Below are 16,980 nucleotides of genomic sequence, written 5' to 3'. Positions count from 1 at the left end.
CAATGACATATCCTGCATGTATATATGATCATATAACAGGGACATTGACATATCATGCATGTATAAATGAGCATATAACAGGGACATTGAGATATCCTGCATGTATATATGATCATATAACAGGGACATTGACATATCCTGCATGTATATATGATCATATAACGGGGACATTGACATATCCTGCATGTATATATGATCATATAACGGGGACATTGACATATCCTGCATGTATATATGATCATATAACAGGGACATTGACATATCATGCATGTATATATGATCATATAACGGGGACATTGACATATCATGCATGCATATATGATCATATAACAGGGACATTGACATATCATGCATGTATATATGATCATATAACAGGGACATTGACATACCCTGCATGTATATATGATCATATAACGGGGACATTGACATATCATGCATGTATATATGATATATCATATATGATCATATAACGGGAGGGACATTGACATATCCTGCATGCATATATATGATCATATAACGGGGACATTGACATATCCTGCATGTATATATGATTATCATATAATGGAGACATTGACATACCCTGCATGTATATATGATCATATAACGGGGACATTGACATATCCTGCATGTATATATGATCATATAATGGGGACATTGACATACCCTGCATGTATATATGATCATATAACGGGGACATTGACATATCCTGCATGTATATTTTATCATATAATGGGGACATTGACATATCCTGCATGTTTATATGATCATGATAACCATGATAACGTATTGGCAAAATGGACCCCTAGATATATATTCTCTCCAAAAAAGGAACGCATATCGGAATTTCAACTGTATTTTTATGTTTATTTAGGAGATAAACCTAGTGTGTTTGAAAATCAGAGACATGCTTTACTGAATTGATAGCGACTAAATATTACAATTGAAACCTCACGCTACGCGTTCGGTTCCAATTGAAATTTAGTCGCCATCAATTCAGTAAAGCATGTCTCTGAGATAAACCTAGTGTGTTTGAAAATCAGAGACATGCTTTACTGAATTGATGGCGACTAAATATTACAACTGAAACCTCACGCTACGCGTTCGGTTCCAATTGAAATTTAGTCGCCATCAATTCAGTAAAGCATGTCTCTGATTTTCAAACACACTAGGGTTATCTCCGTTCTACCATGACCCATTTAAAATCGAACTTCCTCGCTCTGCGGAAGACACTGCGTAATCCGGCATGGGACGAGAGGCGAATTGAACTCGTCTGTGAAGGGAGCGGTAGATGCCGTTCGTATTTTTTTAACATTACCACATAACAATATTCTGTCCAAAGAAATCAAACTACTGTTTATTCAATGCAATTATGTAATACCCGAGATCTTGTGGTTTTTTTCATCCCAACTCCACACGACTAAAACCAGCCTATTGTTTTGTGTGCCGTGAAACTGTACCCCCCTGGCCACACTATAATGGAATCGTCTGACCTACTTATTTTCGTCGAAGTAGACAGTTACGCAACAGTTTGAAATGGCGTACGAGCCAGTGTTTACATTTTGCGAAAGGTTGAAATTTGAAGTGACAGTGGACAATACTTGACTGACTGTTGAATCTGAACCCTGCAGAATCGAACAATAGATCCTTTCCTGATCAACCTACGACCTGTAACTCATCAAAGACTGATGATTTTTATGACCGGCCGATAATGATTTCACGTACTGCTTCCACCCCGCCATGCGACAAAAGCGTGACAGTGCTGCTGCTTAGTATACATGCGACTAACTTGTGATTCCTTGGAACTTTGTTTTCATCGTTTGGGACTGGACTGTGTCCAAGCGTTTTTCAAAGTAGATGAACATAACAGTGACCACCTTTTCGAGTTTAAATAAATGTTTTATCAGCATTTCCATCACGGCTGTTGTGTTGATATTAGTCATGTTGGTGGTCAAGCTGAAGTAGTGCGGCAGTGTTCTATACGTGCGCAGTGAAGCGCAATGAAATCAAACGCATTTTTATTCCAAAAATTTCCAATTGCCTATGTGGAAAATTCGAAAGTCAGCGTCAAAATCCATGAAGTTGTTGTTATGATCCCCCATCATTGTGGTCAAACGGAAGTAGTTCTCACAATAAGATTTGTTAATGCGCGGTGAAGCGGCCTTACAATCAGATGAGCGTCAATCCACAATTGATGCCGTCTGATTTTTCTGAACAGCCAATCAGAATCTAGTATTTTCTTGATTCATGGTAGAATTTGAAACATCTTGTAGGCTTTATGAGCCAATGAAATATAGCGAAATTGCACACTGGAAATGCAGACTTATCAGTCTTTGGCACCAACTCGAGGAAAGTCAGTTTGAGTGTCACATGGAGACGTGTGGTGTCGCTGAAGTCAATACCTCGTGTGACCACCGTGGGCATCCAGAACTGCACGGCATCGCCTCGGCATCGAACGAATAAAGCCTCTTCAATCCGGGTATTTGTCGAGTGGTACTGGTCGCCGTAGCTGTTCGATGACGCAGGTGATGTACCCGGATGTAGCGATCCTGCGCCGCAGTGGTCGCCCACTACGAGGGGCATCTGCTACCGCATTCTGCCGGCTATATCTCTCCCAGTGCCGTGAAATGGTGCTTTGGTGAACATTCATGCGTCGGGCAACTGCACGTTGAGACTGGCCAGCTTCAAGCAAACCAATGGCGATATGACGATTGGCTTCACTTAGACGTGGCATTTTGCGTTCGTCAACAATATTCCAAATACAGTGAATACTCGACAGACAAGCGATCAACCTTTTATACCCATCATTGAGACTATCTGATCCCCAACTTTCACGTACATTGCATGTGAATTGTGTATTCTGTGCTGTTCAATACGGGTATTTTACGGATGGTGCGTTTTGTTGTGATGTTCCAAAACATAAACACCATAGGACTCATAAACAGAGCTAAACCTTTTGTAAAATGAATCACGTTTTAATTCATTGATACATGAAATTTCTATTTTCATGATGCGTTTGTTTTTTGGGAGAGTATATATCCTTTAACAACTTCTAAGTAGTCTCCGTTACAAAGCCCTTTTTCTGATTTGGACAGTTTCCCGTCATTCTTAAAAACAACAACCTATGTTTTGTTTGCATTTACATTAAGCTTAAATTCACGGCAATGGCTTTCCAGCAAGGTAATTTTTTTGTGGGGATGATAAGCTAGCACTCTGCCTTACTGAGCAGTTGTCTGTGGATGAGACCCCATATTTGCTTATCAACAACGAAATCAATAGATTTCCAAGGTATTGAGCAGTAAGAACAGTTGACTGAATCTTGATATTTGCTTAATGACGGATACACGTATTGCACGTGACGCTCACCTTTGATCGTAGAATGTGCACATCAATGTATAGTGCGTCATAAGGGTGAAACTACTAAATTATGATAAGAATAACAATGACTATATGGGTTTAGAAAATAAAATAATAAAAACACAAAACTTCCATAGGTGTTGCGTTACTTTTTTCCATGTGTACATAATTATATGACGGGGAGATTGAGTCCTATATTTACATAAGATCTTGTTACGGAAGGAGTGACTTGGCAAATAAAGCATATTCAGGGGATTGCAAGTTTTGGTTTATCATGTAACGAGTTCAGTAATAAAGCATATTCAGGGGATTGCCAGTTTTGGTTTATCATGTAACGAGTTCAGTAATAAAGCATATTCAGGGGATTGCAAGTTTTGGTTTATCATGTAACGAGTTCAGTAATAAAGCATATTCAGGGCATTGCCAGTTTTGGTTTATCATGTAACGAGTTCAGTAATAAAGCATATTCAGGGCATTGCCAGTTTTGGTTTATCATGTAACGAGTTCAGTAATAAAGCATATTCAGGGCATTGCCAGTTTTGGTATATCATGTAACGAGTTCAGTAACAATATCAGCAATGATTGTAAATTGTAGATCCTGAACCAATGTCGCTGTTTCGTGTTTTAGGATCATTGTAGGCGCCCCAAAAGACAACTCTACCGGTGCCACGCACGAGTGTGATGTCACAGAGCCTTTCAGCTGTGTCAAGATGCATTTCCGGAAAGGTAATGGTCAAGATTGAAGACAGTTTATTGTACATAAGGCCTCCGGCCCGTATACATTATATTATAATGACAGGCAAAGTATGGGCAGTGCAAATAGTGAGAAGCATCTTAATATATGTAATTAGTTCCCAGAAGAAATTAAACTCGTTCTAAATGTCAGTGAATATGTTTAAACCCAGAACTATGTGAACCCGTGAAGATCCGGGTTAGAATTGATCTTCAGTAACCCATGCTTGTCGTAAAAGGCGACTAGCGAGATTTTTGTAAGAATTGTTTGTAAGAGGTTCGCTGACTTGGTTGGCACATGTCAGCGTTTCCCAATTGCGTAGATCAATGTTCATGCTGTTGATCACTGGATGGTCTGGTCCAGACTCGATTATTTACAAACCGCCGCCATACAGTTTGAATATTGCTACAACCAAGCCAGACCAAATAGAGCTATGTGGTTGTACTGTATACTCAAAGGCAAAAGAGAAATGATTCAAGCATGGTGACGATCAAAAGTTCATACGAACAGCGCACCTTGCATATACAAATGGGCCACATCACAAGAGAGTTCACAATCATCTTTACACTGTCAGTAGCGAGTGTCTTCCCTTTGGCACGTCCGCCTCACAAGCGTCGCTGAAAGTCCTGGTGAGGATCATTACATATCCACGCAAGGATACGGCTTGCACCCTCCCGCACCCTTCTTTATCAAGATGCTCACTCTGAATATCTGACCTTTCCAGAAATTAAAGAGGCGCCTTCAGGAGCGTGGTACGTTGACAATGAGATGTACGGCTCCGTCATCGTACAGACCAACGACTCGACCACTGTAAGTCTTCGAATAGTTCATAATCAGTAAAATCATTCCGGGTTATAATTGGGGCGAGTAAATGGCTCGTTGGTCAGACGCGATGACGCACTTAGAATCACTGGTTTACCCGTGAAGATCCACCGCATTAGAATTGGTCTTAAACAGCCTATGCTTGTTGTAAGAGGCGGCTAACGGGATCGGGTGGACAGTCTCGCTGACGGTTGACACATGTCATCGTATCCTAATTACGCAGATCGATGCTCATGCTGTTGATCACTGGATTGTCTGGTCCAGGCTCGAACATTCATATAGCTCTCATATTGCTGAGTGCGGCGATAAACAAACAAACAAACAACGAGTAAACAAACAAGGGTTTGCTTGGTCCAGACTCAATTACGAACATCCCTCTACAGTGATCGTTAATGAGAATCTATTGATGAGGCCTGTCCAGCGCTGTTGGTGTCTGATTACACTAAATAGTTTTTGTAACTTGTGAATAAAACTGTTGTAACAATGTGAAACGAAGCGCATGTGAGGTATTGTGCAAGCTTGAGGTTTATGTACCAAATTACCAATTACTGCACCCGATAACATCCGGCTTCGTGTTGTACCAACCTATCAAGAGTTATATACAAACAGCTCGTTACACAGAAATTTATCATTAAAACTGTGAAATTTATCTTTGAAAATGTAAAATATGACGCATGTTATATTTGTGTTTACACTTTCTAAGTAAAGATTCTTGTACGGCTGCTCACCACCCGGTATTCGAACCCACAGGCACTTAATCGCCAGTACACAAAGCTAGCCGTCTAACCCACTGAGCCATCAAAGTTTCCACAACCCAACCCATGCTAGAATCTGTACTTTACTGAGAAATTGTAATGCAAAATATAACATGTGTTACATCTGACCACTTTTTAAATGGCGTTGTGTACTCAATGCTGTAAGACCACTGTAAGCATGCGGACCAATACATTGAAGTCATTACAATGTAAAATACTGTCAACGAAACCAGTTTTTCTGTTGGTCAATGATTGATTTAACGTTACACAGAAATTTATCATTAAAACCCACTGTGGAAGCCGCGGTGGCTGAGCGGTCTAGGCGTCTGACTTTGTGTGCTGGCGATTATGAGCGGTCTAGGCGTCTGGCGATTAGGTGTCTGACTCTGAGGGTGCGGGTTCGAATTCCGGATGGGACTCAACCCAAAAAGTAGTAGAATCTGTACTTTACTAAGAAAGTGTAATCCCAAATATAACATATGTTACATTTGACCACTTTCTAAAATGGCATTGTGTATTTCATAGCTTTCGGCCGTGGGAGCCGTGCCAATTAACACTTATCAGAGGGGTACACAAAGTCCGCAGTCTAGACTACCAGTTGTCCGACTTCCATTTTGTGGAAGCCGCGGTGGCTGAGCGGTCTAGGCGTCTGACTTTGTGTGCTGGCGATTAGGTGCCTGACTCTGAGGGTGCGGGTTCGAATCCCGGATGGGACTCAACCCCCAAAGTACTAGAATCTGTACTTTACTAAGAAAGTGTAATCCCAAATATAACATATGTTAGATTGATTTAACATTGATAAATGATTGTTCACTCCAGGTTTGCGCACCTCGATTCAATGACCTTCGTTATGAGGGACGTGGGGCTGCCTTTCTGATAGGCCGCTGTGTTAATGACAACGTCAACATGCGATCAGCAGAATTCTACCCTTTGGACACTAAAACCTATTTCAAAGAAATTTCCCTCGACAGCGGAATTAGCAAGAACGTTCTCTGGAACGGTATGGGTCAAGCCGGGATGTCTGGTGACGCAATGGCAGTAAGTTCACTCCCAGACAGAGCACATAAACCTGCATCCCTTCGAAACAACCGAATTTTATGATCAAATTAGGAATACGAAGGGTCCAAGCTATTACTTCGAGATAACCGGATTCGACACATCGAATTATTCGAAGTTTGACACAACAGTGGTTTACTGTATAAACACCGCGAGTAGAGGTTAATCTCGTACCATATTATTATCTATTGAGCCGTATCTATGTACATAACAATGCAATTGGGAATTCATCTCATACGATCTCAGCATAAAGTTGATTATACTGAAACCCAAGAATCGGTTTGTATGCCCCAAACATGGCACTAATACTATAACATGTACTTACGACAATGGTAGTGGTAAGATGGCATTTTGGAATGGTGTGTTCTACCACTGCCAGGTAGCCTTGTGGTTAAAGCGTTTGTTCATCACGCCGCAGACCCGGGTTCGATTCCCCACATGGGTACAATGTGTGATTCCCATTTCTAGTGTCCCTTGCTGGAATATTGCTGACAGCAATCCTCACTCACTCACTCACTCACTCACTCACTATACAACTGTTTACGTTCGTATTCTTACATTTACAATCAAACAGTAAAGTAAATGACGAAATTCCTCCAATTTAATTCTTCGTTATAGGATGGCGGCGTGTTGATTGGCGTCCCAGGATTCAAGGAATGGAGGGGTATGCAATACATAATATATTAGATTTTATACTTCATACATCTGTAAACAACTGGTGGAATCTATCTTTCCGAAGTGTGCACAGTTGGATCTTAGTGATGACCAGTGTATGAAATAAGCCAAAAATCCAGCCAGACATCAGGGCTGGTAACTTCAAAATGTTACAAGCCCAAAATGGATTTAACCAGACCAAATATGGTGAATTTACTCGGATGTATAGAATATCTAAAAAATTTACCAGCCATCGAGCTGGCTAGCTGTAAATTTAGACCGTCCGTCAGAAATCTAGACCGTCTCGGCGGTCGGAGGGGCCTTATTTCATCCACTGCGATAACCCATGCTCATCACTCTTTTAAAAAGGGTTTTTTGGTTTGTTTGGTTTGTTGGGTTTTTTTTGGGGGGGGGGGTATGTTTTATCAACCTTACCGTAATATACGCAGGGTACAACTGCGATGATTAATTATTTTTCTATTTCAGTCTTTTTTGTTCGACACCGGGGCAGAGAAAATTGATAACCAGATTTGAAACAAACCAAAATACTAACGATTACGTTATCCGCGTTGTCACGTCAATGCTGACGTTGTTTATCGAAAGCTGATGGCAGTGTAAAATATTGCTATGTTCTCCTATGTTCTATCCACGATCACGACACCAACAGTTGCTCTGTGTAATGTGACAAAATGGGGAGTGATTATTCTTCGTCCAGACACGCTAGTTCTCCATGCTTTGAGTCAGGACAACTTTCCGCTTCCGTAATTTGTGACATAAGAATTACACAGTAACAAGTAGGTTTCATGTGCTATATCCCAGCATCAGCTGGTAACGGCTACTGTTGGACGGCATCTACGCTAACAACTAGTCTAAAAAAAAAATAATGTAATGAAAATGAGCCCTGAGACTTTCTTCATTTTCAGAAGCTGAGGAAATCTAGACTTGCCACATTTTCTAGACTTGCGTGGGCTTTCTTGGATATATTTGCTTCAGGGTCTGTATGACAGACTAGACAGCATCTGCCTCAGCGCGCGAAGCGGGCAAGGGGGCGCAACTCCTTGAAAGGGGACGCAACTCCAGGACTGTTTCCAATTATACAGGTCGCCCTAAAACCTTATCTACCTACCAATTATACGCAGCCATATCGATTGAATATTGCTGAACGCGTCGTAAAACAATATTTTCTCTGAAATGATATCTTGTCTCTTTTCAGGAGGAGTCGTTTTGCTGAAAAAGGAGGGCGACATTGTGAGGAGACTGGAATTAGAAATGCGCTTTCGTATTCCCGAATATTCATACCTTGGTAAGTTCAGTGGACAGAGAGTTTGACCAGACAGCGGAAGGCCCGTCATTCTCATACCTATAATTCTATTCCGGCAGTGTATTATAAGATGGTGACCCGTGAAGATCTAAGTAGAATTGGTCTTCAGTAACCTATGCTTGCCGCAAGAAGCTAACGGGATCGGGTGGTTAACGCGTCATCGTATCCCAACTGCGTAGATCGATGGTCTACTTCAGTACACTGGGTCCTGGTGAGGCATGCCTGTCAAGGGATGGTTTGTTGTTGTTTTACGCCGCACTCAGCAATATTTTAGGACACTCCAGTGACAATCAACAGTATGAGCATCAGTCTGAGTCTACGCAACTGGGAACCGATGACATGTGTCAACCAGTTCAGAGAGCCTGACCAACCGATCCCTTTAGTCGCCTCTTACAGCAAACAAGGGTTGCTGAAGACTTATTCTAACCCGAATCTTCACGAGTTCATACATGCTGAAAGGCGGTATGGTATCTCAGTGGACTGGCAGTCTGAAACTGACATTGATCAGGACTAATACAACGAAACACACGCGCACACACACGCACACGTACGCCCACACACATACACACACACACAGGCACACGCACACACAGAAACACCCACATTCACATTTCCATACACGTGCAAAACTATATAATACGACATTTAACCAAATTTCACCCTACTATAATTTACAGGGATGCACATCAGACCATAATGCACCTCTTATACAACTGGGAGGAGTTGGGTAGCCTAGTGGTTAAAGCGTTCGCTCGTCACGCTGAAGACTCGGGTTCGATTCCCCACATGGGTACAATGTGTGAAGCCCATTTCTGGTGTCCCCAGCCGTGATATTCCTGGAATATTGCTGAAAGTGGCGTAAAACCAAACTCACTCACTCACTCACTCACTCCTTATGTTTGTTTATGGATCCCTTGAAAATCTGAGTTAGAAATGGTCTTCAGCTACCCATGTTTGTCATACGAGGTGACTAAGGGGATCGGGTAGTCAGGCCGCTTACTTGGTTGACTGTATTGCTGCAATGACTTTATATGACATGTTTGATAACCATGGTGATTGACCAACAGGCTACTCTGTGGTCACGGGGAAGTTGTGCGGTCAAAAAGACACCTGCTTTGCTGCAGGTGCTCCACGTGCAGAGATAGTCCACGTAAGTTTAATTAATAATGACATCCATATTATAATAAAGAATGTTCCTAATTAATTCTTTAAGTGGGCCAGTATTTACGTCACGTGATGCAGTCACTGTATATTATCAGTTGCAACGACAACAGTTGTACACGTCCTGTCCTGCTTTGTTGCATCATTTCCCTCCAAGACTTACCTACAGCACTATCCTACAGCACTTACCTACAGCACCATCCTACCACACTTACATACAGCACTATCTTACAACACTTACCTACAGCACTATCCTAAAACACTATCCGTCAACACTTACCTACAACACTATCCTACAACACTTACATCCAATACTATCCTACAACACTTAACTACAGCACAATCCTACAACACTTACCTACATCACTATGCCACACACCTAACAAAACACCACTTTCCTTTAACATCTTCAAACATTACTTATCTTCAACATATTCCTGCATTTCTACAACACTTTCTTTCAACACTTACATACATCACAATCCTTCAACACTTACATACATTACTCTCCTTCAACACTTTCATACATGACTCTCCTTCAACACTTTCATACATCACTCTCCTACAACACTTACATACATCATTCTCCTTCAACACTAACATACATCACACTCCTTCAACACTTACACACATTACTCTCCTTCAACACTTACATACATTACTCTCCTACAACACTTACATACATCACTCTCCTTCAACACTTACATACATTACTCTCCTACAACACTTACATTCATTACTCTCCTTCAACACTTACATTCATCACTCTCCTACAAAACATCCATACATCACTCTCCTTCAACACTTACATACATCACTCTCCTTCAACACTTACATATATTACTCTCCTTCAACACTTACATACATTACTCTCCTACAACACTTACATACATCACTCTCCTTCTACACTTACATACATTACTCTCCTACAACACTTACATTCATTACTCTCCTTCAACACCTTCATTCACCACTCTCCTTCAACACTTACATACATCACTCTTCTTCAACACTTACATTCATCACTCTCCTTCAACACTTGCATACATTGCTCTCCTACAACACTTACATACATCACTCTCCTACAACACTTACATACATCACTCTCCTTCAACACTTACAGACATCACTCTCCTTCAAACACTTACATACATTACTCTCCTACAACACTTGCATACATCACTCTCCTTCAACACTTACATACATCAATCTCCTTCAACACTTACATACATCACTCTCCTACAACACTTACATTCATCACTCTCCTTCAACACTTACATACATTACTCTCCTACAACACCTACATACATCACTCTCCTTCAACACTTACATACATCACTCTCCTTCAACACTTACATACATTACTCTCCTACAACACTTACATACATTACTCTCCTACAACACTTACATACATTACTCTCCTACAACACTTACATACATTACTCTCCTACAACACTTACATACATTACTCCTCCTACAACACTTACATACATTATTCTCCTTCAACACTTACAGACATCACTCTCCTACAACACTTACATACATTACTCTCCTTCAACACTTACATACAGCACTCTCCTTCAACACTTACATACATCACTCTCCTTCAACACTTACATACATTCACTCCTCCTACAACACTTACATTCATCACTCTCCTACAACACTTACATACATCACTCTCCTTCAACACTTACATACATTACTCTCCTACAACACTTACATACATCACTCTCCTACAACACTTAAATACATTACTCACCTTCAACACTTACATTCATCACTCTCCTTCAACACTTACATACATCACTCTCCTTCAACACTTACATACATTACTCTCCTACAACACTTACATACATCACTCTCCTTCAACACTTACATACATTACTCTCCTTCAACACTTACACATTACCTCCTCCTACAACACTTACATACATTACTCTCCTTCAACACTTATATACATCACTCTCCTTCAACACTTACATACATCACTCTCCCACAACACTTACATACATCACTCTCCTTCAACACTTTACATACATGAACACCTCACTCTTCTCCTTCAACACTTACATTCACTCACTCTCCTTCACAACACTTCTATACATTACACTCCTCCTACAACACTTACATACATTACTCTCCTCCTACAACACTTACATACATTACTCTCCTACAACACTTACATACATTCACTCTCCTACAACACTTACATACATTACTCCTCCTACTACAACACTTACATACATTACTCCTCCTTCAACACTTTACATACATCACTCTCCTACAACACTTACATACATTACTCTCCTTCAACACTTACATACAGCACTTCTTACATTACACATTCTCCTTCAACACTTACATACATCACTCCTACAACACTTTACATACATTACTTTACTTCTCAACACTAACACATTACTTCATTCATCACTCTCCTACAACACTTACATACATCACTCCTCTCAACACTTCACTCTACATACATTACCTCCTACAACACTCTTACATACATCACTCTCCTACAACACTTACATACACATTACCACCTCCTCAACACTTACATACATTACCTCCTCAACACTTACATACATCACTCTCCTTCAACACTTACATACATTACTCCTACAACACTTACATACATCATCACTCTCCTTCAACACTTTACATACATCACTCCTCCTTCAACACTTACATACATTACTCTCCTACAACACTTACACATCACATACATTAATTCTACATTCCTACAACACTTTACATACATTACTCCTCCAACACATTACACACTCTTACATATATTCATCATCACTCTCCTTCAACACCCACTCTTACATACATCACCTCCTTACAACACTTTACACATTCACTCTCCTTCAACACTTACATACACTCTCCTTCTAACACTTACATACATCACTCTCCTTCAACACTCTTACATACATTACTTCCTCCTACAACACTTACATACATTACTCCTCCTACAACACTTACATACATCACTCTCCTTCTCAACACTTACATACATCACTCTCCTCTCAAACACTTACATACATTACTCTCCTACAACACTTACATACATCACTTCTCCTTCTTCAACACTTACATACATCAACTCTCCTTCAACACTTACATACATTCACTCCTCCTACAACACTTTACATACATCACTCTTCCTCCAACAACACTTACATACATTACTTCTCCCACAACACCTACATACATCACCTCCTTCAACACTTACATACATCACTCCTCCTTCAACACTTACATACACATTACCTCCTTCAACACTTACATACATCACTCTCCTACAACACTTACATACATTCTCTCCTCTCAACACCTCTTACATACATTACTCTCCTACAACACTTACATACATACATTACTCCTCCTACAACACTTACATACATTACCTCCTACAACACTTTTACATTAATTCTCCTTACATCCTCCTTTGCCACTAACATACATCACTCTCCTACAACACTTTACATACATTACTCCTCCTTCAACACTTACATACATCACTCCTCCTTCAACACTTTACATACATCACTCTCCTTCAACACTCTACATACATTCATCACTCCTCCTACAACACTTTACATACATCACTCCTCCTACAACACTTTACATACATACTCTCCTCTTCAACACTTTACATACATTACTCCTCCTCCTTCAATACATACACTCTCTCTACAACACTTACTATACAACACTTCTATACATCACCTCCTCTCAACACTTATATACATCACTCCTCCTACAACACTTTACATCACTCTCCTCTTCTCAACACTTACACACTACTCTCCTACAACACTTTACATACATCACTCTCCCTTCAACACTTTACATACATTACTCTCCTTCAACACTTATATACTCACTCTCCTACAACACTTTACATACATTACTCCTCCTACAACACTTACATACATTACTTTTCCTCAACACTCTCCTACACATCACTCTCCTCTCTTCAACACTTACATACATCACTCTCCTTCAACACTTTACACACATCCTTCTAACACTCTTCTAACACTTACATTCATCACTCTCCTACAACACTTTACATCACTCTCCTACAACACTTTACATACATCACTCTTTCTCCTTCAACACTTCTATATTACATCACTCTCCTTCAACACTTACATATACATTACTTCTCCTTCAACACTATATATCCATCACTCCTCCTACACACACTTCATACACTTCACTTCTTCAACACTTACATACATCACTTCTCCTTCAACACATAACACACATCACTCCTCCTCCTTCAACACTCTATATACATTCTCCTCCTACAACACTTACATACATCACCTCCTACAACACTTACATACATTACATTACTCCCTCCTTCAACACTTACATTATTCTCTCACTCTCCTACAACACTTTATACATCACTTCCTCTTCAACACTTTACATCACTACTCTACTACAACACTCTACTATACATACTTTCACTCTTCTCTTAACACTTACATACATCACTTCCTACAACACTTATACATCACTTCTCCTCATAACACTTTACATCACTTCTCTTCTAAACACTTACATTACAACACTCTCCTCTAACACTTTATATACATTCTCTCACACTTATCCACATTACATCACTCTCCCTCTACAACACTTTTACATACATTACTCTCCTTCAACACTTATAGACATCACTCTCCTCCTTCTTAAACACTTTACATATTTCTCTCCTACAACACTTGTACATACATCACTCTCTCTTCCAACACTTTACATACATCAATCTCCTTAACACTTACATCATCACCTCCTTCATAACACTTTATATTCATCATCTCTTCAACCTCCCTCCTACTCTCTTTACTTACATTACAACTCTTAATACTTATCACATCACTCTCTTCAACACTTACATACATCACTCTCCTTCAACACTTACATACATTACTTCCTCCACAACACTCACATACATTACTCTACTCATCACTCCTCCTACAACACTCTTACACAACACTTACTTCTACTTCTTCAACACTTACATACTCCTCTACTTCACTTCTACAACACTTCTCCTATACACATCATTACTCTCCACAACACTTACATACATCACTCTCCTACAACACTTTACATACATCACTCTCCTACAACACTTTACATACATTACTCCTCCTTCTAACACTTATTACTACATATACACTCCTCCTCAACAACACTTACATACATTACTCTCCTTCAACACTCTTACATACATTACTTCCTCCTACAACACTTATCTATATACATCACTCCTCCTACAACACTTACATACAACACTTTCCTCCTTCTTCAACACTTTACATACATTACTCTCCTACAACACTTTCTTAACATCACTCTCCTTCAACACTTTAAATACATTACTCCTCCTTCAACACTTTACATACATCACCCTCCTTCAACATTTCTTACATACATCACTCTCCTTCAACACTTACATACACACACTTTACTCTCCTACAACACTTACATAAACATTACTCTCCTTCAACACACATACATTACCATCCTCCTTCAACACTTTACATATTATTCCTCTCTACAACACTTACATACATTACTCTCCTCCTTATCTACAACACCTTACATTACATCACTCTCCTTCAACACTTTACATACATCACTCTCCTCTTCAACAACACTTACATCAATTTCCTCCTTCAACACTTTACATACATACACTCTCTAACAATACTTACATTACATTACAACACTCCTCCTTCAACACCATACATTACACTCCTCTACAACACTTACATACATTACTTCCTCCTTCAACACTTACATACATTACTCTCCTACAACACTTCTTACATACATTCCTCCTACAACACTTTATTATACATTACTCCTCCTTCCAACACTTACATACATTATCACTCCTACAACACTTTAACATACATTATTCCTCTTCTACAACACTTACATACATCACTCCTCCTTCACACTTAACATTACATCACTCCTACAACACTTTATTCATCACTCTCCTTCAACACTTACATACATACACATATACTCCCCTTCAACACTTTACAATCACTCTCCTTCTCAACACTTACATACATTACTCCTCCTGCAACACTTACATACATCACTCCTCCTACAACACTTTACATACATTACTCTCCCTTCAACACTTACATTCATCACTCTCCTTCAACACTTACATCACCTCCTACTATATACATTACCTCCTCAACACCTTACATACATTACTTCTCCTCCCACAACACTTACATACATCACCTCCTTCAACACTTACATACATTACCTCCTTCAACACTTACACATTACTTCCTCCTACAACACTTACATATTACTCTCCTACAACACTTACATACATTAATTTCCCTCCTTCAACACTTACATACATCACTCCTCCTACAACACTTTATACAATACATCACTCTCCTTCCATAACACTTACATACATCACTTCTCCTTCAACACTTACATACTCACTCTCCTTCAACACTTACATTCATCACTCCTCAACACTTCACCATACAACACTCCTTCCTACAACACTTTTACTTCACTTCTCCTTCAACACTTACATACATCACTCTCCTCCTCACAACACTTTATACATCACTTCCTCCTTCAACACTTACATACATTACTCTCCTTCAACACTTACATACATTACTCTCCTACAACACTTACATACATCACATCTCCTTCAACACTTACATACATCACTCTCCTCCTACAACACTTACATACATCACCTCCTCTCAACACTTACATTCATCACTCTCCTTCAACACTTACATACATCACCTCCTCCTTCAACACTTACATACATTACTCTCCTTCAACACTTACATACATCACTCTCCTACAACACTCCTTAATTGCATACATTACTCCTCCTACAACACTTACATACATCACTCTCCCACAACACTTTTACATACATTACCTCCTTCTAACACTTTACATACTCATCTCCTCCTTCAACACTTACATACATCACTCCCTCCTTCTAACACTTTATTCACTTACACTTCTCATTACCTCCTTCACAACACTTACATACATTACTCCTTCTACAACACTTACAT

At 39.8% G+C, this 16,980-nt stretch overlaps 1 protein-coding gene across 1 annotated transcript in view; it reads left to right on the top strand.

Annotated features, from left to right (window-relative positions):
* LOC124274015 (integrin alpha-3-like) overlaps positions 1-16,980 on the top strand; it is a 41,049-nt gene that overhangs the window by 3,230 nt on the left and 20,839 nt on the right. Inside the window, exons 2-7 of the mRNA XM_046709349.1 lie at positions 3,983-4,080; positions 4,812-4,897; positions 6,484-6,702; positions 7,339-7,384; positions 8,588-8,677; positions 9,763-9,845. Coding sequence (XP_046565305.1) covers positions 3,983-4,080; positions 4,812-4,897; positions 6,484-6,702; positions 7,339-7,384; positions 8,588-8,677; positions 9,763-9,845 — 622 coding nt within the window. The remainder of the gene's footprint in view (positions 1-3,982; positions 4,081-4,811; positions 4,898-6,483; positions 6,703-7,338; positions 7,385-8,587; positions 8,678-9,762; positions 9,846-16,980) is intronic.

This window comes from Haliotis rubra, unplaced genomic scaffold, assembly GCF_003918875.1.
Source record: "Haliotis rubra isolate DU_JTF1 unplaced genomic scaffold, ASM391887v1 Scf104, whole genome shotgun sequence".
Taxonomy (NCBI): domain Eukaryota; kingdom Metazoa; phylum Mollusca; class Gastropoda; order Lepetellida; family Haliotidae; genus Haliotis; species Haliotis rubra.
The sequence above is the reverse complement of the archived record's forward strand: the minus strand, read 5'-3'. Positions and strand labels throughout refer to the sequence as shown.